The sequence below is a fragment of the Eubalaena glacialis genome, chromosome 1 (assembly GCF_028564815.1).
Source record: "Eubalaena glacialis isolate mEubGla1 chromosome 1, mEubGla1.1.hap2.+ XY, whole genome shotgun sequence".
NCBI lineage: Eukaryota > Metazoa > Chordata > Mammalia > Artiodactyla > Balaenidae > Eubalaena > Eubalaena glacialis.
This window is the reverse complement of record NC_083716.1, coordinates 228,932,943-228,954,276: the sequence shown is the minus strand read 5'-3', so window position 1 is coordinate 228,954,276 and position 21,334 is coordinate 228,932,943. Positions and strand designations below refer to the sequence as shown.

The 21,334-nt window shown below is 45.0% G+C and overlaps 1 protein-coding gene across 1 annotated transcript in view; it reads left to right on the top strand.

Annotated features, from left to right (window-relative positions):
- COL4A4 (collagen type IV alpha 4 chain) overlaps nt 1-18,906 on the top strand; it is a 138,716-nt gene extending 119,810 nt beyond the window's left edge. Inside the window, exons 41-47 of the mRNA XM_061187994.1 lie at nt 1,320-1,427; nt 2,480-2,488; nt 5,218-5,343; nt 12,220-12,336; nt 13,970-14,158; nt 15,854-16,140; nt 16,574-18,906. Coding sequence (XP_061043977.1) covers nt 1,320-1,427; nt 2,480-2,488; nt 5,218-5,343; nt 12,220-12,336; nt 13,970-14,158; nt 15,854-16,140; nt 16,574-16,837 — 1,100 coding nt within the window. The 3' untranslated portion in view covers nt 16,838-18,906. The remainder of the gene's footprint in view (nt 1-1,319; nt 1,428-2,479; nt 2,489-5,217; nt 5,344-12,219; nt 12,337-13,969; nt 14,159-15,853; nt 16,141-16,573) is intronic.
- The last annotated feature ends 2,428 nt before the right edge of the window (nt 18,907-21,334 follow it).

The following is a 21,334-nucleotide window of genomic DNA, read 5'->3' as shown; positions in this document are numbered from 1 at the left end:
TGCCTGACTTTGGGACCAAATGGGAAATAAGGCAAACAATTAGGGCAGAGGGGAGGTCAAAATCACCATGAGGCCGCCATGACTAGAATGCAAATGGCATCCCTGAGATTGTGCAGTGCACAACCTGTACAATAGTACACAGCAATCCTCTTCACTTTTATTAGCAATAAAATCAGTTTTAGAAATTGTGGAGTATATCTGCAGGTATTTGGGCTTCCAATTATTAAACCCCAGAATTGGACAGACACATCTAGCACTCTATTCACCAAGAGGAAGGAGGAGGGGGTTTGGCTATACAACCTTGTTCCTCTTCCTAATAAGATACTCCTCCTCCCCAGTGGCTACCCTAGAGAATGGACCTTCACCTGGAAATATACTTCAGGATTAGGGAAATAGCAAGCCTTATAAATAACAGCAACATACAAAAGGATATACAAAGAGTTAGAAATATTGGTGGAGCTACTAATCATGCTTCTTAACTCCCATTCCAGTGAGCATAAGGGTCAAAGAGTGCTTAACTGTTAAAAGGATGAGGGAATTTCCTCAGTTTACCTTGCTAGACTTACACAGTGAGAAATATTTGATCTATTCCATAAATTATTAAGAATCTATAGAAATACAGTAGTGAACGAATTAAAATAGAGTCCCCACTAATTAAATTAAACATAAGGTTTCACCGGGGAAGACAGACGTTCACATTTAAGGATCCATCTGTATTAACTCAGAGGTCAATGCTCTGAGTGGTGGAGCACACTTCTCCGAGTGCTGATCAAAAAGCAACTGGACTTGGGTTGGGATTCCAGGGAGGGCTTCCCTGGCGTGATCTGCACACTACAGAATGAGGAGCACTTGCTGGACGGGGAGGAGAGAAGGAACAGTATGTGCGAGGCACTGAGTGGCTGGTGTGGCTGAAACTGAGAGAGTGAGGAAGAGGTGGGTGGGAACTCAGGGCCGGGTGGTCTCCAGACAGTGGAGCATCTTTCCTTATTTGTCCTTTCCGTTGTGGTCCTTTGACTGTCTCCAGAGAAAGTTCAAGATGACTGGGCTTTTCATTCTAATTTAGTTTTGTCTTGGTCATGGAACAATTTTCCTTAGTCCAGTTGATGGATAGTTGTGTTTCCTTCAGACAGAGGCAGCTGAAGTTGGGGTCTTGCAGAAGAAAGCACCTGAAGTTGACCTTGCAGAAGAAAGTTGGGGTCTACTAAGGCTGGCTTTGCCCTGCATTTTGCTGGAGTGAACCTCTGAATTCAGTCCATTGAGCTGTCATTATCTTTATATTGCTTCCTTCTAGTGCCCTCCTTTTCATATGTTTCTTTTAGGACCAATGGGATTCCCGGGGCTGCAGGGGCCACCTGGAACTCCTGGGCCACCTGGAGAGAAGGGTTTACCTGGACCTCCAGGCAGACAGGGGCCCTCGGGTCCTCCAGGTAAGCTTCTAATGCCTAGTCATCTCTACCCAGCAGCCTACATACAGTGTTTTGTTTAAATATTTATGATGAGGGTCATCTTTCAGAAAGTAATTATTCTGAAATTACCAGCAAGTCTAATAAGTTAAGCTCTTTCTGATAAAGATTATGTTTATCTCAGGCTGCACTACAAAGTCTAGGGTTTGTTAAACTTATTTATTATCAGAGCAAGTAAGTTTGAAAGTTAGGAGTTGCTTTTACATGTACTATTTCTAAGGTAAATATCCATAAATCTGTGTTCTCTCTCACAAAAGGCAAAGACTGATTTGATTATTGTATGTGAAGACTGTATATTCAATTCCTGCCCCCAAATTCCCTCCTATCGACTCTCCTAGATGTTTTATTAAACCTTTCCTGTAAAGTACATTAGTTCCTATGAAGATGAAAGGCTATTCGATTTAAGCTCCGTAGAAAACAGGTTTCCATCAGAGAGTCAAAATAAGCAAAGGAAGGGTTGGAAGGGCAAACAGACGTGTATTTGAGATTGGCAGAAGTAATATCTTTGAAGATCCTAAATCAATACTGTGGCAGTATGGTGTCAGTTCAGAATATTTTGCAATCTCGTAAATTAGCACTCTAGTCCGAAGAATAAGTAAACTGCACTGCTTTATGGTGGATCACAGAACAACATGACAAAGAACTTATACCGTGATTCATCTCTTATTTCCTTTCTGTGCACAATCTACAAAACTTGGCAAATTAATATGGAATTTTCAGAAGCCTTCGAATGGACGGAATTTCTACGTACATTAAATTGGGGCATATTTGCCGTAAGAAATCAACTCGAATTTTATATTGTGCAAGGGAGTTTCACTTCAGGACTTTCTAGATATGAAAACTCCATTAATCATAGATGTTCTTGTCAGTAACATTGATGTGGACTTTTTATGTAAATAAGATGCTGTCATTCTACTTGTCATTTCACTTTTGTCCTAATTCACACATTTATAATCTCTTTCTGCCATATGAAAATCGTTGTGTGGCCTCATTTTCTGGGCTTTGGATCTCTCCAGGTTCCAGAGGTAAGCATTGCTATAAGATGAGTAATTTCCTCTAAATCTCATTTGCAGTCATTTCCGTACTTGCCTTTTTCACTGTATGTGTGAGTGCAACTTTGTTACATTTTTTAGATGGGGTGCTGTAATTATATTAGGTTTTAATGCCTTTGCTTCCTCGTTACAGATATGGTAACCCCATATTAGAGTGCCCCAATGCTGAGCCTCATTATAGGTTGTCAAGGTGGCGTAGAGACTCAGCTTACAGAATTTCAATCCAGGCACAGAGTATGAGTGCTTTCTCTGTGAAGTGCTACAGTACATACCAACGCAGGTTTCCTTTCTAAATTCTACAATATAAATACAGAGAACATCCCTAAAATAAGTAGTATTAACAACATGAAAAGCTGGGTCCTTACTACCCAGTAAGGGGCTGTGACGAGCCTTTCCCATCACACCCAAAGTCCACTGTCAAGGAGCAAGTTTCTTTGTGTGTTAAAATGAAAATGCCATTATTCTTTTCAACTAAGTGTTCACTCAGTCTTCCACAATGCGAAAGCAACATATGATTTTGTGTCTGGCATTTTTAAAGAGAGTAAAAAGAGTTTCTCAAAAGAAGAAAAGAAAAATCGTGAAAGTGTGCATTTGTTCTTTCCAGACCTCTGTTATTAACCCTAAGTAACGTTGCCCTGAATACAGACACCATTTATTATTTTTAGGGCCCTTACAAGAAATACCTCGGCCCCTTTCTTTCAGCTTCTGGTTTGTCAAAAAGTAAAGAAATGCAAAATCAGAATTTTAAGAAATCCTGCTATTTTAAATGTTTATATTTTAAAATTATTATTGTATATTTAATGAGTTTCACTTCAGTCCTTTTAATGTCTCTCTGACTATATATATAAACTCACTGGAATATAACATCAGCATCCTAAATGTGAAGTACCAGCCAAACGCCCGCCCCTCCTCCACTTACTTGCTTCCTCCCCTCTACCCTCACTGGTGAATTCCCACCATAATGCACCAGATTATCCAGGGAAAGCAGGAAATACCTACATGCATCTCTCTCAAGTCACTCAGAGCGAAAAAGCCAAGTTTTACATTAAACTGTATGTACTGTAAAAAGGTCTCTAACTTGGTGTCACTTGTGGTTTCATACAATATTTTCCAGGAGGTTAGATTCCAAACAGCTTATAGGGTTCAAGTTCATTTTTCCACGGGCATTGTAACTACCGTGTAGAGTACGTTGTCATTGTGGCCACGTTTTCTAGGATTTTCTCACTGCTTTATCATTGTTCTTAAAATTGTTTTGCACATTTGTATGAATTTTAAGAAAACCGTAACTAATAAATGATGTGTTTTACAATATGTTGCATTTCTTAGAATTCACCACGTAGGTGTTCAGAGTTCTTAGGGAAGGCATTATGGGGTGCGGGTGAAGAGCGCAGTTTTGGAGCCAGGATGTCTTGGATTTTTATCTAGACTGTGCCACGTAGTAGCTTCATGACCTTAGGTATGTTGCTTATTTACCTGAGCCTGAGTTTTCTTCCCTGTAACCTTCTAATGACAGCAGCACCCAAACACAGGCTGTGTGGGAACATTCAATCATAAAGCACTTAGCACGAGGTCTGTTGCATGATAAAGCATCCAGTAAGTGTTAGCTGTTATCATTTTGGCTTAGTGTTATTATTTCTTTTTCCTTGTGGAATGTTTGCAGGGTGACTGAATGAAGATTTAGCAAAAAAAAAAAAAACCCAGTTTTTAGAGCTGTGAATGTGCCCAAGAAGAAAAAAAATACTAAACCTTCAGGGCAGTGGTTCTCAAAGTGAGATTCCCCACGTCAGCACCATCAGCTTTACCTGGGCACATGTTAGATATGTAAAATGTTGCCCCGCACCCCCAGACCTACTGACTCAGAAACTCTGGGCTCTAACAAGCCTGACAGATGATTGTGATGTGCTAACGTCAGAACTGCAGCTTTCCAGGGGTGCTTCTTAGCCCTGGCTAATATTGGAATCATCTGGAGAGTTTAAAAAATTAGTAATGCCCGGGTTCCACCCCCAGAGATTCCTTTTTAATTATCTAGATGGGGTGCTGGCAGCGGTATCTTTGAAAAGCTCTGCAGATGGGTTTATCGTAAAATCAAGCTTGAGGGCACTGCCCAGGCCACATCCTATACCAATGAAACCAGTATTTCTAGAGTGGGACCCAGAAATCAGTATTTTTATAACTCGCCTGGATAATTCCAACGTGCACTCAAGGTTGAAAGTCACTGCCTCAGTGCCTCTAGCAATCCTGAAATTGTCCCCTTGAGTAGCAGACACTCTGGAAACCCAGCTGGCTGCAGTGTAGACTGATGAATTAGAGTGATGTTAAGCTGAGTGTGAGGAACACACCAGGACCTCTCCCATGCCACCTGTGGCCAGCTCCTAGTAAGAAATGGCCCAAAGATTGCAAATCCTGTGAAGGTCACCAAATGATTGCTGTCATGGCCCATTTTCACTATTTCATACTTCTTTTGCTTCCTCTGAGATCCCATTCACTCACTCATTCAGTCATTCAGTCATTAACAAAAAGCATTCTAGAAGTTTTCACAGTGAACAAGACAGAGTCCCATCTTCACGGAGCTGACATTGGCTGCTTGAACATGCTCGATAACATTTCAGCGTAGTGTCAGAAGCCCATCCAGCTCGAGATGGCAGAAGGACCTGGTTCATAAGCACTGGAATCCCTCACACAGGTGGTGATTCTCATTTCAGGTGAACCTGGGCCCCCTGCAGACTTGGATGCTTGCCCCCGAATCCCGGGGCTTCCTGGGGTGCCAGGCCCAAGAGGACCAGAAGGAGCCATGGGGCTCCCTGGAATGAGAGGCCCCCCAGGACCAGGTATGAGCCTCACACTGATTGTTCATTACTGGCAGCATAGACTGCTGAAATGAAAATCTGGGTGTTTGCTACGTAGCTTTTTGGTATGGAGCCTATACAACTAGTGGGGATGAAGCAGTGGAAACCTCCTTCCCCTTAAACATTTTCTCTACATCTGTCCAAAGGTTTAATCTTGTAGTAACAGGATTGACACATCCCTTCTATTTGTATGGGGAACGCCTACTTGAATCTTTTACTCTTGGGCAGCTTTTGGGCATGAGGTTTTGAAACCTCTTAGCACCACAGAGTAGATGCTCTATGAGTAGTCATTATTAGGTGTTGATTTGACCTTGAATTAAAAACAATTGAATTGGGAGTCAGTGGAGCAGGACAGCCTACAAGAAGGGAGAAGGAGGCGTATCACTTGGAAGAGGAAAAGGGAAGAGGGGGAGGGTCACGCTAAATTATGGCCAAGATGGCGTTGTTCATCTAATGGATCTGAGCATTGCTCAGTCATTGTCAGGGTGGCAGGATTCTTATTTAAGTATTTAAACCAAACCATTTCTTTAAAAGGTGCCCTCCAAATGGTTTATTTTCTCTTCATATATCCCCATCTCATTGGGTAATTTACAAAGAGATCAGAGAGTTCAGGTTGGTCATCTAGAGATAACTGATCTTTTTAGACCAGTGGCAGTGCCTGTGATTCTAGATACCAAATTCTAGAAACAAATGTGCAAATTAGCCTAAGAGGCATGAAACCGTTCCTCTTCCTGGCTTTCCCACCGCCCAGCTGTGGCTTTGGCTCCCTTTGGTTCAGGGCCAAAGAAATTGGAAGTAAAACCGAATTTTGCACCACCTGTTTTCCTTGTGTTTCCCCAAACCCAAGTAGCTAAGGACCCAAGAGATGTCCCGGTCCGCTGGAGTCTGTGTAGTTCTTGGGTAGCATCCAGAACAACTCTGGAGCCTTGTTTATGTTAGTATGGGGTTCTGTTGTTTGTATTTGCTGCATTGCATCTGCGTTTGTGCAGTCAGTTAATTGAGTGTCGATGGGAGCAACGTCCTTTAACAGCCCACGGGCGCTGGGAATTGAGAGTAGTTACTTAACTGTTTTTCTTTTTTGGCACTCTTTGCATGAATAAACCCTTAGTCAGTCAATAAACTCGTCACTCAACCTTATTTTATTTTATTTTATTTTATTTTATTTTATTTTATTTTTTTTTTTTAAACATCTTTATTGAAGTATAATTGCTTTACAATGGTGTGCTAGCTTCTGCTTTACAACAAAGTGAATCAGTTACACATATACATATGTTGCCATATCTCTTCCCTCTTGCATCTCCCTCCCTCCCACCCTCCCTATCCCACCCCTCTAGGTGGTCACAAAGCACCGAGCTGATCTCCCTGTGCTATGCGGCTGCTTCCCACTAGTTATCTATTTTACATTTGGTAGTGTATATATGTCCATGACACTCTCTCACCCTGTCACATCTCACCCCTCCCCCTCCCCATATCCTCAAGTCCATTCTCTAGTAGGTCTGTGTCTTTATTCCCATCTTGCCACTAGGTTCTTCATGACCTCTTTTTTTTTTTTTTTTTTTTTTTTTTTCCCTTAGATTCCATATATATGTGTTAGCATACTGTATTTGTTTTTCTCTTTCTGACTTACTTCACTCTGTATGACAGACTCTAACTCCATCCACCTCATTACAAACACCTCCATTTCATTTCTTTTTATGGCTGAGTAATATTCCATTGTATATATGTGCCACATCTTCTTTATCCATTCATCCGATGATGGACACCTAGGTTGCTTCCATGTCCTGGCTATTGTAAACAGAGCTGCAATGAATATTTTGGTACATGACTCTTTCTGAATTATGGTTTTCTCAGGGTATATGCCCAGTAGTGGGATTGCTGGGTCATATGGTAGTTCTATTTTTAGTTTTTTAAGGAACCTCCATACTGTTCTCCATAGTGGCTGTATCAATTTACATTCCCACCAACAGTGCAAGAGTGTTCCCTTTTCTCCACACCCTCTCCAGCATTTATTGTTTCTAGATTTTTTGATGATGGCCATTCTGACCGGTGTGAGATGATACCTCATTGTAGTTTTGATTTGCATTTCTCTAATGATTAATGATGTTGAGCATTCTTTCATGTATCTGTTGGCAATCTGTATCTCTTCTTTGGAGAAATGTCTATTTAGGTCTTCTGCCCATTTTTGGATTGGGTTGTTTGTTTTTTTGTTATTGAGCTGCATGAGCTGCTTGTAAATCTTGGAGATTAATCCTTTGTCCGTTGCTTCATTTGCAAATATTTTCTCCCATTCTGAGGGTTGTCTTTTGGTCTTGTTTATACTCAACCTTATTTTAAAACCAAGCTGCCTTGTTGTGTATATATCTGCAATATTGAGGGCTGGTCCCATCCCCCCTTTAAAAAATTAACTTTCAAGTAGAAGATGTGGCTTGTAATGGGTTTCTGCAAATTCATTTCAGAGAATACTTCCACACCCCCTCTACTCTTTTTTTTTTTTAATTTATTAATTTATTAATTTATTTCTGGCTGCGTTGGGTCTTCGTTGCTGCACGCGGGCTTTCTCTAGTTGCAGAGCGCGGGGGCTACTCTTCATTGTGGTGCGTGGGCTTCACATTGCGGTGGCTTCTCTTGTTGTGGAGCATGGGCTCTAGCCACGCGGGCTTCAGTAGTTGTGGCTCATGGGCTCAGCATTTGTGGCTCACGGGCTTTAGAGTGCAGGCTCAGTAGTTGTGGCGCACGGGCTTAGTTGCTTCGCGGCATGTGGGATCTTCCCGGACCAGGGCTCGAACCATGTCCCCCTGCACTGGCAGGCGGATTCTTAACCACTGCGCCACCAGGGAAGTCCCCCTCTACTCTTTATAAAATGCAGTACTAGGTGTGGGCAATACAGATGTGAATGAGATGTGGGTCTCACAGCCTCATGGTAGACATAGCTGGCAGATCATAAGTAATTCTAAATAATGGGAAATTATAATTCGTGTTTTAAAGGAGTTTCAAGCAAAAGGCATTAGGAAAATGGGATGGGGAGAGGTAATTCCAGCCTGGAGGATTGCGGGACTCCTAAGACCCCAGCAAGAGCTGGCATTTGAGTAGAGCTCGTAAGGAGAGATTGGACTTTGAGGAACCAGAATTGTCCAACAGGGAGACGGCAGGAGCACAGTTGGGGCAGGTTGGCCTAATAATCCAGAAACTGAGAACCAGCTATATCTTTGCTGCTCAAAGTGTGGTCTGAGGACCAGTAGCAACTGAGGCCATGCCCAGACCGACCTAATTAGAATCTGCATTTTAACAAGATCCCCAGAATGTTTGTATATACATTCAAGTTTGAGAAACCCTAACTATATTATATGAATGCTGTCCTTAAAAGAGTCAGCTAAGAGTGATGCTTTCTTGAGTGACTCAGTCCTAGCTCTAGGTTAAAGTCACCTGGAGGGGCTTGAAAAAATATTGATGTCCAGGCCTCATCCCAGACCAGCAAAACTCAGAGGAAGACAGGGCCCGAGCATCAGTGTTTTGAGAAAGCTGCCCGGATGACTGTAGCAGGCAGCCTGGGCTAAGACCCACTGCTTCACCCCAATATCAGTCGAGACCAGATAGGTGGTTGGGTTCACCCACTGTGGTGGCTTTGGAAAATAACCAAAGAAAGTGACAAAGAAAAAAATCAAATGGGCAAATTCTGCACACTTTAACTTAGTAGTTATCTTGGGCACATACAAGATTCTCTCTGCATAGACTGTGAGCTTCTGAAAGAGGGCTGACTGTCTCTGTGGTCCAGGTGTGATCACCTGTCATCTCGAATTCCTCCTGACTTGGGGTCGGATGGGCTTATCCAGCCGCAGGTGGCTACAGAACGGCCGTCTCTGGCTTCCTGTGCCCTCTCCTTACTGATGTCACTGACCCTGCCTGCTGGCAGTGGGGACACCCCGAGGCCACCATTGTGCCACAGAATGTGATTGTTATGTTAAAAAAAAAGTGCACAGTCCTTCCCAGGAAGCATCACCCACTTTCCCCAACCATCTAACAGTGTGGGCTGTACTGCTCTGTGGTCCAGCTTCCCTGGAGCTCCTTTTGGCCCTGCTGTGCACCTGCTCCCAACCCACTGCTTTCTATGGGGCCCCCTCTTCTCTGATACAGCCCCCCAACCCGGCTCCTGTTGTAAAGAACCCTCTTTGCCATCAATGTATTCCTTGGTCCCCTCTCCCTGTCTGTTCCCACTGGCCACCCTAGATGCATTGGCCGTGCTATCCAGTTACTGAAAAGTGATAGGTATATTCTAAGGGTCTAAAGTGGCCCAGCTGTGATGGACTTGCGTCATCTGTCCTTTTCTGAAGGCGATTCTTTCAGCAGGGTGTGTGGGGCTGTAAAGACCACCCCAAGGTTGGTTGTGAAGGATCAGCTGCCCCTGAGAAGTACCACCTCCACTTAAAATGACATTGTAGTTTTCTTCCTGTTTTCCCTCAAAACCTCTTTCATTGCTAAGCTGATTTTGTATCCAAGGGCTGCCGCTGAAATCTACTTAGAAAAAAACGAAGTTCTGACTCTTTCCTACCCAGTATGAGTGGGTAATGGCCACACTAAGTAAAACTTGAGTCTGTTAAGAGCTCTCGATCACAGAAGGTCTAATGCTTTTCTACTCACACATCTCTTTGATCTACAACTTTTCCTTCCCGGGTGGCCCTCAAAGGCTGAGACTTCCTGTGATGAACACAAAAGTGGTTTCCATTCTGGTTTGAACTGTCACTGCCTAACGGACATCCCCACATCCTGTTGGGAGCGTTTATCTTCTAGTCAACACGTGACCCTCTCAGAGGAGGGACTCCATCCGACACTGCTGGGCTTTTAGACGTAGGTCTGTTCTGTAAAACAAGTTCCAAGTAGAAAGCTCTGGGCACACAACTCGAGTTAACAAAAGCCTTCCTTCCTGGCTCTCAGAAACGTCATCTGCTGACAATTTCCCTTTGTCTTCCCCTAAAGGGAGCAAAGCCTCTATTGTAACAGCTGGCAGGGAACTCTTTCCCAGACGGGGCGGTGAGCTCGTCGCATGTCGATACTTGGGAAGGAATGTCTGCTGCCTTGTCTGTGATATGCCCATTGGTTCGCTGTCTCATTAGCCCTGGGCAGCCCTTTCCAGGATCGCACAGCGGCCACGTGTTGGAATCATCTCGCTGGGTGGGAGAGAAAAGAGTGCTCTGAGCTCACCGTGCGGCCCTAGGTTCCTTCCAAGATAACGGATATTCTCTTCGAAGCTGGTGGAAAGAGATGCGCCAACTCGCATACAGCACCGCCATCCAGGAAGAGGCTTCTGCCCAGTTAGACAGGGGAGGGCGTCCCTCCCCTCCATGGGGAGGAGGAGAGGTTTCCTTTCTCACTTAACTGAATGGTGACCATGTAAGAACGTAGTCGAGGCACTTTAGGACGTTCCAAGAGAATTTGTTTATGATCCAAGAGGAGACAGAGTGACATCACAGCACCCCGAAAGCCAGGAGCGCCCCCGACGCCCACGCTGAACGTGGTGCGACCAGCATCGGGTGGTGGCTGCTGGATGTGGGATGAAAAGCGGAGGTTTGTGGGGGCCGCTTGGGCAGGCGATGTTAGGACAAAATGTAAAGGCAGTGACGTTTGGGGGGGCGTGCACTTCAGGTGGCTTTAAGGATGCCTGTGTGAGAGCGGAGTCGAGTGAGACGTCTGGTCCCCTGAGTACGGCAGCCCCTGCTCCACATCCTCAGGTGGCCCCCGATGCCTTGAAGAACACGTCCCAGCGTGGAAAAGAGGGGCAGCTACTGAAGTGAGCCCTCTTGGACTTACTGGTTGGTTTTAGGCTAATTTGTGGCAGAGAGAGGGATTGGACAGAGAAGAATGATCCAGAAAGGGAGAGAGGGAGAGAGAAGAGAGGTAGAGAACGGAAGCCTTGAGGGACTAGTGATTCAGGTAATTAGGGGAAGGGCTGCAAAGTCCCCCGCAGGCAGGGACCAAATCTGCTACCCAGACCAAAGGAGATCGTGGCTAATGAACTTATGTCTTGGGCCAAAAGGAACCAAACACTTAAAGAACCGCTCAAGTCTCAGTGTGACGGCTGGCTGCCGAGGCCCCAGGGAACACGCCTGAGCCCTGGTCACCAAGCAGGGTCTGGAGATGGATGGCGCAGCCTCTGCCCTCGGCCTGCCAGGCCTGTTTCCTCACCACACGTGGTCAGCGCCATGGCCTTTCTTAGCCTCCGTCTCCCCACTGGTAGCCTGGCATGTGGGAGCACCTAGTCATGTGGCTGCGGTGAAGACTGAATTGGGTAATTCACATAAAGGGGTTAGTCTGCTCCCTAGCACCTTGTAACCCTCAACAAAGAGCTGTTTTTAAAAATTGCTGCCCTTGCTTTAAATTTAACCTGACTCTCAACTAAATGCTATTAAGTTTTATTCATTCCTCCATTCAGGCTTCCAAAAAATTATTCTTAAGGAAAATATTTAATTACAAAAGCCAGATATGTTCAATGTTAAAAACAACAACAACAAAAAACAAGCAAACAAACAAAAAATCCCAACCAGGTCAAATATATAAGACGATGAAGAAAATGTGAAAATGTCTCACTCAACACCTCGCTGCTCTGGCTTCAGATCCTGACTCTGCCCATTAATGATTCATTGGCCTTAATTGATCAAGTTACTTGATCTCTTAGAGCCTCAATTACCCCCACTGCCAAGTGGAGATGGTATAACCCCAACTTCACGTAGCTGCAGGGATGAAATGAGCCAATGCAGGTTGGTGCAAACGGGAGGCCCAGGGCTGACACGAGGAATTCACGCAGTAAATGCTAGCCTAGTGGGTGTCACGTTGTTGTCATCACCACCATTGTGACCTTTCCTGCAGGGTGCAAAGGAGAGCCCGGGCTGGATGGCAGGAGAGGCGAGGATGGCCTTCCAGGGTCCCCTGGGCCTCCGGGACGCAAAGGTGACATGGGAGAAGCGGGCTGCCCAGGAGTACCAGGTAAGGAGTTTCGGTTTCTCTTCTTTTCCCTGGCACAGTGGATCTGAGACTGTTTACAAGATCCCTGGCCTCTTAAGCGTTTGCCTTAGATATCCACTCACCAGGCTTTAGGGGGACAAAGCAACAAGAACAGAACAGGATGTGTCCTCCACATTGTAGCTGATACTCGACCATCATAAAAACAGGTCAAGGCCCTGTGTCCATTATTTTCCCAAAACACTGTACATTAACCTAAAAGGCTCTGCCATTTCCGCTGTTCACTCTCCCGAGGTAAGCCTGGCATTGGCTGTGTGACTGCCACTGAGAGGCTGTGCTGAAGATCTTAGGGACAGCGGGGGTGGTCTCACATCTACAACTGACTGAATCACTTGGCCTCTGGTTTTCTGAGTTCATTCATCTTAGCATACAGCCATCAATCAACTTACATAGAATACAAGGCTGTTCCTTAAGAAAAATACTTGAGAGTGGGCCTTGGATGAGAAGAGATAAGACTCTACAGAATATAAATTTGAACTATAACACACTAGGCAATATGTTAGGGCCCAGAGACTCCCAGATACCCTCTCATCTTTGGAGAGTATCCATCTGGCAGTACCGGGTTACTAATGAGAAGCAGGTGAAGGGGTGGGAGAGGGGCTGAGGACAGGGCACTGCAAGAAAATGGAAGCTGCAGCTCAAAAGCAGCAGCTCAGCTTCTGCTCTGTAGAAATTGTTGCCATGTAGAAATGCGGGCTCAACGTTCCCTACACTCTGCTTTTCTAGCCGGAAATCTTAACTCATCAAATCTTGGTAAGTCAAACAAAACACATGAGCAGGATGCAGTCCACAAGCTACCACTTTGTAACTTCCGGTTTATAGATGAGATGAGCTGCCAGTCTTCCAGGAACAACACTTTTTTAAAACACCTTTTGATTTCAAAGTCTAACTTCACCTTTTGCTTTTGGCAATTAGCAGTAGCCACTGGCCTTCTTCGTGGGTCAGCCCTTTAGAGATGCCAACGGAGATGCTACTGCTCGTATTCTGTACAACCGTTCATTTCCCACCAGCCACTTAGAGTTCTAGAATTCGGCCTTCCTTCCACCTCCCTCCCTTATAAAAGAAGAGCTACAAAGCCAAACATATGGATTCCAAGCCCCTGTCCTTCTTAGAATGGAACTGACGATATGGCAGAACAATGGGACAGGTCTGGGAGGTGTAAGAAAGACTAACTTTGAGATTCACCTTTCCAGAGAGCAGGCTGCCAGTCTAGTCGGAGGGGTCTGGGAGACCCTACATGGGGTGTGTCCTTCTAGTTCTTTTCTTCTCAGCACTTAACCATTTATTAAGTATTATTTCACAATTTACCTTTCGATTATGCTTATTGTCATTCCTCTTCTTTGAGTAAAACGTAAGCTCTAGGAGGCCAGGGATTTTCATCTGATTTTATGCTAATGTAAGACAAGCGGCTAGAAGTTGCGTGGAGCAGGTCCTTGCTGAATGAGTTGTTGGTGTACATTGCAGTTGTGTGAGGGGGACATTCCTCTCTGCTCCCTGAGCACTGAGCACAGCAGCAGACAGGGGTGGTGCTAAGAATGCTTGTTAAACTGAACTCGCTAAATGGCCTTTATTTATTTGTGTTTCTTTATTCCTCCAGGCCCTCCTGGGCCCGTGGGGGATCCTGGGCCCAAAGGGTTTGGCCCTGGATACCTCAGTGGCTTCCTCCTGGTTCTCCACAGTCAGACAGATGGAGAACCCACCTGCCCCGCGGGCATGCCCAGGCTCTGGACCGGGTATAGTCTGTTATACCTGGAAGGACAGGAGAAAGCTCACAATCAAGACCTTGGTACGTAGATGGCACGTGGTCACCCAGGTTCATTGCTTAAGAGCAAAAATTTTGGGTTAGTTTTATGGATTCATCAACATCTTAAACGATCACTCGTCTATGGGATTTTTTTTTCTTTTTCAACTACCATGCTAATTCTCAACTAATTCTGTTAAACCTATGATCCTGAGAGGTGCCAAAGAAGCTCATTCTGGCTATAGTTATTATTATCTGACTACTTATTATTAGTTAAAAAAGTAATTCTTCCTCCATAAGTTAAGGGTGACTGATATAAATTGCAATTTTTATTTCTCAGTGTGAATGATTTAATCAGGATATGGTTGGTTCCTGTGTTTAGATGTAAAATGGTACCCTGGTGGTTATATGGTGTGGCATTAGCCAGCATCAACTCCTCAACCTACTCCAATTTTTAAAATTGAAATACATTTGACATATAACATGATGTAAGTTTAAGGTGTACAAAAGTGTTGATCCGATATATCATAATATGATTCCATTGTATCGATAGTTGGCACCTCCATCATATCACATAACTATCATTTCTTTTTTGTGGTGGGAATAATTAAGATCTAATCCTTAGTAAATCTGATGATTAGGATACAGTATTGTTGTCTATGTTCATTCCACTGTGCATTAGATCACTAGGACTTACTTATCTACTAGTTGCAAATTTGTACCCTTAAGCAACATCAGAACTTTATTCAGGGAGTTATCCTTGGCACTACTTGTCAGTTTTCAGTAGTGGATTTGAGAGCCGCAGGAACTGATTTTTAAGCCGAGGGTTGAGTCCCCCCGACCCCTGGGTGCTGGCACTCGTGGTCTCCCCGAGATAGTGGTGGCTGGAGTGGTGGGTCCAGGAGGGCTGTGCCCACAGGGACAGCTGGTGTTGAGGTGAGTCTTGTCACGGCTCTCATTGGGCTGTGACCCCCCCCTGTCCATAAGGGTGCAGGCCTAGAGGGGCAGCTACTTACATGTGTCCCACGGGTCACCTCCCCTGCCCCGGCAGAGCCACCGTGGCCTCGCTCTGCAGAGCTTTGGGAATAAAATCCAAACTCCTTAACAAGATGGACAGAGCCCGCATCCTCTGGTCTGATTTACCTTGGGACGCCCTTGAGACAGACCCAGACCTGCTCTCCCCACCTTCCCCCCAATGAACTTCTTTGAGTTCTTTGAGCTCCATGCTCCCTTATTATCCCCGGCCCTCTTTACTGCTGTATAAATAGGCCTTTCCTTTGAATGGTCACCACCATCTCCAAACCTGGCCAGATCTTTTTCATAATTCAGGTCCTAGCGTAGAGTTACTTCTTCCAGCCGTCCTTCTTGTAAGCCCCAGTGCCTCCACTTCTCAGGGCTTGTGCCGCTGTGCTCCCAGGGCCCGTCTGCTCCTCCAGCTCCCCCATCAGGCCAGGCTGGGAGCTTCTTGAAGCTCTCGGGGAAGAGCTGCGCTCACCTCTCCCTCCAGCACCCGGCCTACTGCTTGGCTCCTGAGAGAGTGATGCGTGGCCGAGGGAATGAGGGCTGGCCCCTGAGACCGGGGAGGTGGCCGAAGTGGTCAGGGGCACACCTTGCTTTCGCCGCCGTAGCAGCAGGCTTTGGCCAAAGCCTCCCGACGCCAGACCGTGTGCGCACAGATGGTCCATGTCGGGGAGGCCGCTCCTACGCCCCGCACACCACGCTGTTGCCTTCCCTCCCAAGGTCTGGCGGGCTCCTGCCTCCCCATGTTCAGCACGCTGCCCTTCGCCCACTGCAACGTCCACCAAGTGTGCCAGTACGCCCGGAGGAACGACAGGTCCTATTGGCTGGCGAGCACCGCGCCGTTGCCCATGACGCCGCTCTCGGAGGAGGAGATCCGCCCGTACATCAGCCGCTGCGCCGTGTGCGAGGCCCCCGCGCAAGCCGTGGCCGTGCACAGTCAGGACCAGTCCATCCCGCCGTGTCCGCGGGCCTGGCGGAGCCTCTGGATTGGGTACTCTTTCCTGATGGTGAGCGCCTGCGCGCCCGCCGTCCCTAAGCCCCCTCCTCTGCCCTGCCGTCCGAACTGGACCGTAATTCTGAGAATCCTGTGCAGACCGGACGGCAGTAGGACACGGGGTCACGAAGGCCACCACAGACTACAGCCTGTGGAGATGCAGGGCCACTCTTTTTTCTTATTGTCCATGATTTTTTTTTTTATTTTATTACTTTGGTAGAATTTGGAAGATGGGTTTGCATCAGCCCTCAGCGAAAGTGGTTTAATGTTGTGTGCACACCCATCCCGTCTCCCTCGCCTCCTTTCCTCAGCAGATTGTAGTTTCTTCCTCCAGGGATGATTTTCAGGGAAAATGTAAATCAGGCCCAGACCTCGGTGTGTCACTGGATGGGTAAGGTGTTGTCTGCTGATGTCTGAGCCCTAATTCTCTCTTGTTGTCCGGGTAGCACACAGGCGCTGGGGACCAAGGAGGCGGCCAGGCCCTCATGTCACCTGGCAGCTGCCTGGAGGATTTCAGAGCTGCACCGTTCCTTGAATGCCAAGGACGGCAGGGAACTTGCCACTTTTTTGCAAATGAGTATAGCTTCTGGCTGACAACTGTGAGACCTGACGTGCAGTTTTCCTCCGCACCCTCACCGGACACCTTGAAAGAAAGCCAAGCCCAGCGCCAGAAAATCAGCAGGTGCCAGGTCTGTGTGAAGCATAGCTAGAGAACCCACCGCTTGTCATCAGGTCACCAAGAGAAACTTGCTAGGAGGCTAAGGCATCCTAGGCTGTGCTGAGAGATTCAGTGGTGCTCATCTTGGACTCCTGGTTTAGCTGTTCCTTTTGTTTCGATGTGGTTATTCCCACAGTACTGCAATCCCTTCCTCTGTTTGGGACAGAGTAAGCAAACGCTACACGTATGGATTTGTTTGGACCTACCAACCTAGATGAAACCCAGATATTCTTAGCTGGCTTTATTTAAAAGTATGCTAATTCAGGGGAAGACAAATAGATGATAAAGGCCAGCTTACAAATTACATTACTGAAAACGTCATTCATTGGTTAATAGCAACTCAAACAATTGAAGTCAATTACTCTATAATACAGTGGGCTTCTGGATGGATTTTACGGGAAAAAATAAATAGGCCAACAAATGAAACTAGAAAGTAGAGATTTCCTACATTTCAAAATGATTTCCTCTGTAATCTATTTTTCCATGCACTTTAATTGTAAAACTATGACCCACGGAGATTAAAAAAAAATCCACACAGCCAGCCTGAACAGTTCATTTCAAAGCAGAATGAATCATTATGCCAGGAAGGACCACGGTCGCTGTATTTCAGAGATGCGACATTAGCATAAACCACATCACAGATGAACATAAAACATTATGTTCTCTTCTGCATTTTTCAGAGAACAGAAATGCCTGCTTTGGCAACCCTTTGGAAAAGTAGCAATTATGGAAAAAAATATGTTCAGTAAGGGATTAAGAGCCAAAAAGCTATTAATGAATATTAAGGCAGCAATTCACAAGAATTGACTCCCCACTGCCGTGAACTTCCAAACAGGCCGCTTTTGCCCAGTCGGGGTCTGGCTTGTCTTCCAGTGTGCGTGCTAATGGGACTGGAGCCACATGGGGCCATGTTCACATAAAGCATCCTGCTCCCCTCCCCGGGGGCGCCTGCAGAGCTGCCTCACAGAGAGTGCCCGCAACGGACACTTTCCCTCCATCCACATAATGGCATCTCATACAGGGAAGTGACAGAGCTATCATTATGCACTTGGGAGAAAATTAAGGGCCGACTTAATTAAACTTAGGTAAGAAGATTCATTTAAGTCATCATCACCCCACGCCCCCAAAAGACCTGGCACTCTTTTAAATGAAACAAAGACAACCTACAACTTGAATTTTATGTTCCTGTTATTGGTTTTTACAGGAGCGTCTTGCTTTTCTAACCTTAAAAACATTCTTATATTTTATATCAGTATTAGAGCAAGGCAGCAGTTTGATATTTGGCATTAATATTTTCTGTAAAAGCTTAGAAGATATGTCACTTTATAGTGAGTAATTTTCTGTATAGCAAAGGATAGGTTTTCTATTTTGCTGGGAATTCAGTGGTCTAATCCTAAAAACCAGAAGGCTTATTGGAAAAGATTTTTAGAAAACTTGCCCTCCTTATTTAAAGAAATGTTATTTTAGAGAAAATTAAAGAAATTTCTCATGAGAAAGTGACATTCATTTCAGTGCTCATTTTCAATGCACTTAATAATTAAGAAAAACTAAATTAAAACTTTGTTTATAAGAAATACTTTTCTTGGCAAACGTTGATTGGGAGTGTGCACTTACATGCAGAATATATTTCAAATGAATTTTGCACTGGGGTGTCCCCTGGATGGCAATTTATCTTAAGGCTACTTCCTGGTAGAAAGAAAAAAATGTACATTTTAAGAGGAAATAATTGTCTTGATGTACCAGAATATTTCCTAGTTCATTTGACCCATTTATTAATTTTTTGAAACTCTCCTTTGGCATGCTAAATATTTGATATTGAACCCAATTTCAACCTTGTTTATAATTACAATTTTGTTTCCAGAAGTTTTATCATATATTACCAAAATTCAAGCCTTCTAAAAATTCATGTTCATTCATGAAATTGGTCAGAGAACATTTTCTGGGAAGAGGTAAGGGTGATCGATGGACCATAGGAAACATATCTTGCTTGCTATTTTAAACACCTTAACTTTGGTATTAGAATTATCTTAATAAGCTGGTCAAATAAATTTTGAAAAAACAGCCTGAATTAAGTGGGCACGTTCCTCCACAGTGAGTCCGGGATAGTGTAGGAGACTGATTTCAAAATACTGATATCACAAGAGCCCTCTCTAAACGCAGCACAAACGCCACCTGCTGCTTTCGAAAAATTATTTTAAATGGTTGAAAAAGCAAAACAATGGAAAAAATACTATCTTGGATTAGAAGATCATGTTATTTTAAGCCATCATTTTCTTTACCTGGTTACATATCAATGTACTTTGGAATATCCTTTCTCTCTGAAGGATGAAGAAAGCTTTAAAGTTGTTCTCGTAATCCATTACTGGTGATTATCCTTATCAAGATCTCCTTCCCCAGAACCCCCTCCCCCAGCGGGTTGGTTGGAAGGCCCAAAGAGGGTTGCTCTGGGTCGTGAGCTGAGGGACTAGATGTTTCCTTCTGGGTTCTTATCCTCAGTGAGTGGAGCCCAATCCATGCTGCCAGCGGGGGGGCCCATTCGTATTCCCCACATTCCCTCCCTTCTCAGATTCCCCAGACCTCAACTTCAGTCGCCACTTCCCGTGGATTGCTGCCTTCCTCTCCGGCCTCTCTGCACCTGTCTAAACATAGCCTTTGTCTTTCACCTCTACTCTTGTAGTAGACATCTCCCAGCTGCTGCCTCCCGTTTCAAATTCCCGTCATCATTTCTCTAAGTTGCAAATTTGATTTTGTTATTCCTTGGCTTAAAATCCTTCAATGAGCCCACTGCCTGCCAAGTCCAGATGACTTCCTGTGAGGTGAAAGGGCCTGCAGGAACCGTCCGCAGCTTACCTCTCTGCTCCTCACAGAGGCACGCGCCTATCTCTGTGACTTTACTCCTGCACTTTCCCCCAGTGATGTCCCCCGCAGATGAGTTTACCTGGCAGACGACTACTTATCTTTAGACTGGATTAGCTGGTGGGGAGGAGGGTGTGGATTTCCCCAGGATGACTTGGCCTCCTTTCTGCTGCTCCCAGTACAATTCGCGGGTCTGCTCACTCTCTCCTGCTTTCCCCGCTGCTCCTGTGATGTCTCACCCTGCTGCCTTCATTCTCTTGCTAAAATGTAAGCCCACAGGGCAGGCAGCATGCTTTACTCATCGTTGTATGCCCTGGGCCTACACAGAGCCGAGCATGTGATTGACAGTTCTTTTTTCACTGACAGTTGCATCATTAGGCATTAGACGTTCAGCTCTGGGTATAGGGTTCTCATCGACAAAATGGTTACAAGTATAAACCATTTCTTATTTCAAAATATTTTAATGTGACAACCTATCTGCACACCCACAATCTCCTCTTACAATTATTGACGGAAAGCCGACTGATAAACTTTAACCATCGCCCCCTCCTGAAAAATAGCTTACTTTTCCATAAACTGAAATTTCAGAAATAAGATTTGAGAGATGTGACAATGAGAGAAGACTCTTCATGGAAATGTGATACGACTTAACTCATGCTGTAATCTGTATTCCCTCATGATTGTCAAAGCGTCCTAGTACAAAATCACCTCTACAGAGTTTGTGTACATGTTATTGGTGCTTGGGAAAAGAGGAACAGAATGGTCCACTAAAACTGGATTTTATCAAGGATTTTAGTTTGAGCCTCTTAGAGATTATAATAAAGCAAATCATTCTCTGTTTTCCAGGAAATTACATTAGATTTGTGCTTCTATCAGCTCACCAGACTAATATGATAATTGTTACTTTTATTTGGTGTGGCTGCAAGAATAGTGGAAAGATGTGGCTTTAGAGTTGGTTGAACCCAAGTTTCAGTCCAGCTCTGTCACTCTCCAGAGGTGCTACCCTGGGTGAGTCACAGCAACTCCCTGAGCCTCATTTTCCACATTTACAAAGTGGGACATAACACCTACTCTTGCATTGAAAATAAGTTAGATTCTATGTCCAGCACATAGCAGACCTTGTGTATTTATTATGGTCACATCTTCTATTTAAAACAAGCCATTTAATATGAAAAATATTTCTGGGGATTCTTTACGTAGTAGAATTAACATAAGGATTCTCACGGGGCATATAAATTACTGATTAGAATTATTTATACCTGGCCAATTCTTAATGTCTTTGGGAATGCTATTTTATTTCAATTCTCAAAGTTACTGTACCACACACACAAAACTCACAATTTCCTGCAGGGTCATTATCAGGAAGTTCTGCAGGGAACAAAACAATTGACATTAAAAATCAGTACTCTGGGGCTTCCCTGGTGGCGCAGTGGTTGAGAATCTGCCTGCCAATGCAGGGGACACGGGTTCGAGCCCTGGTCTGGGAAGATCCCACATGCCGCGGAGCAGCTAGGCCCGTGAGCCACAATTACTGAGCCTGCGCGTCTGGAGCCTGTGCTCCGCAACAAGACAGGCCGCGATAATGAGAGGCCCGCGCACCGCGATGAAGAGTGGCCCCACTTGCCGCAACTAG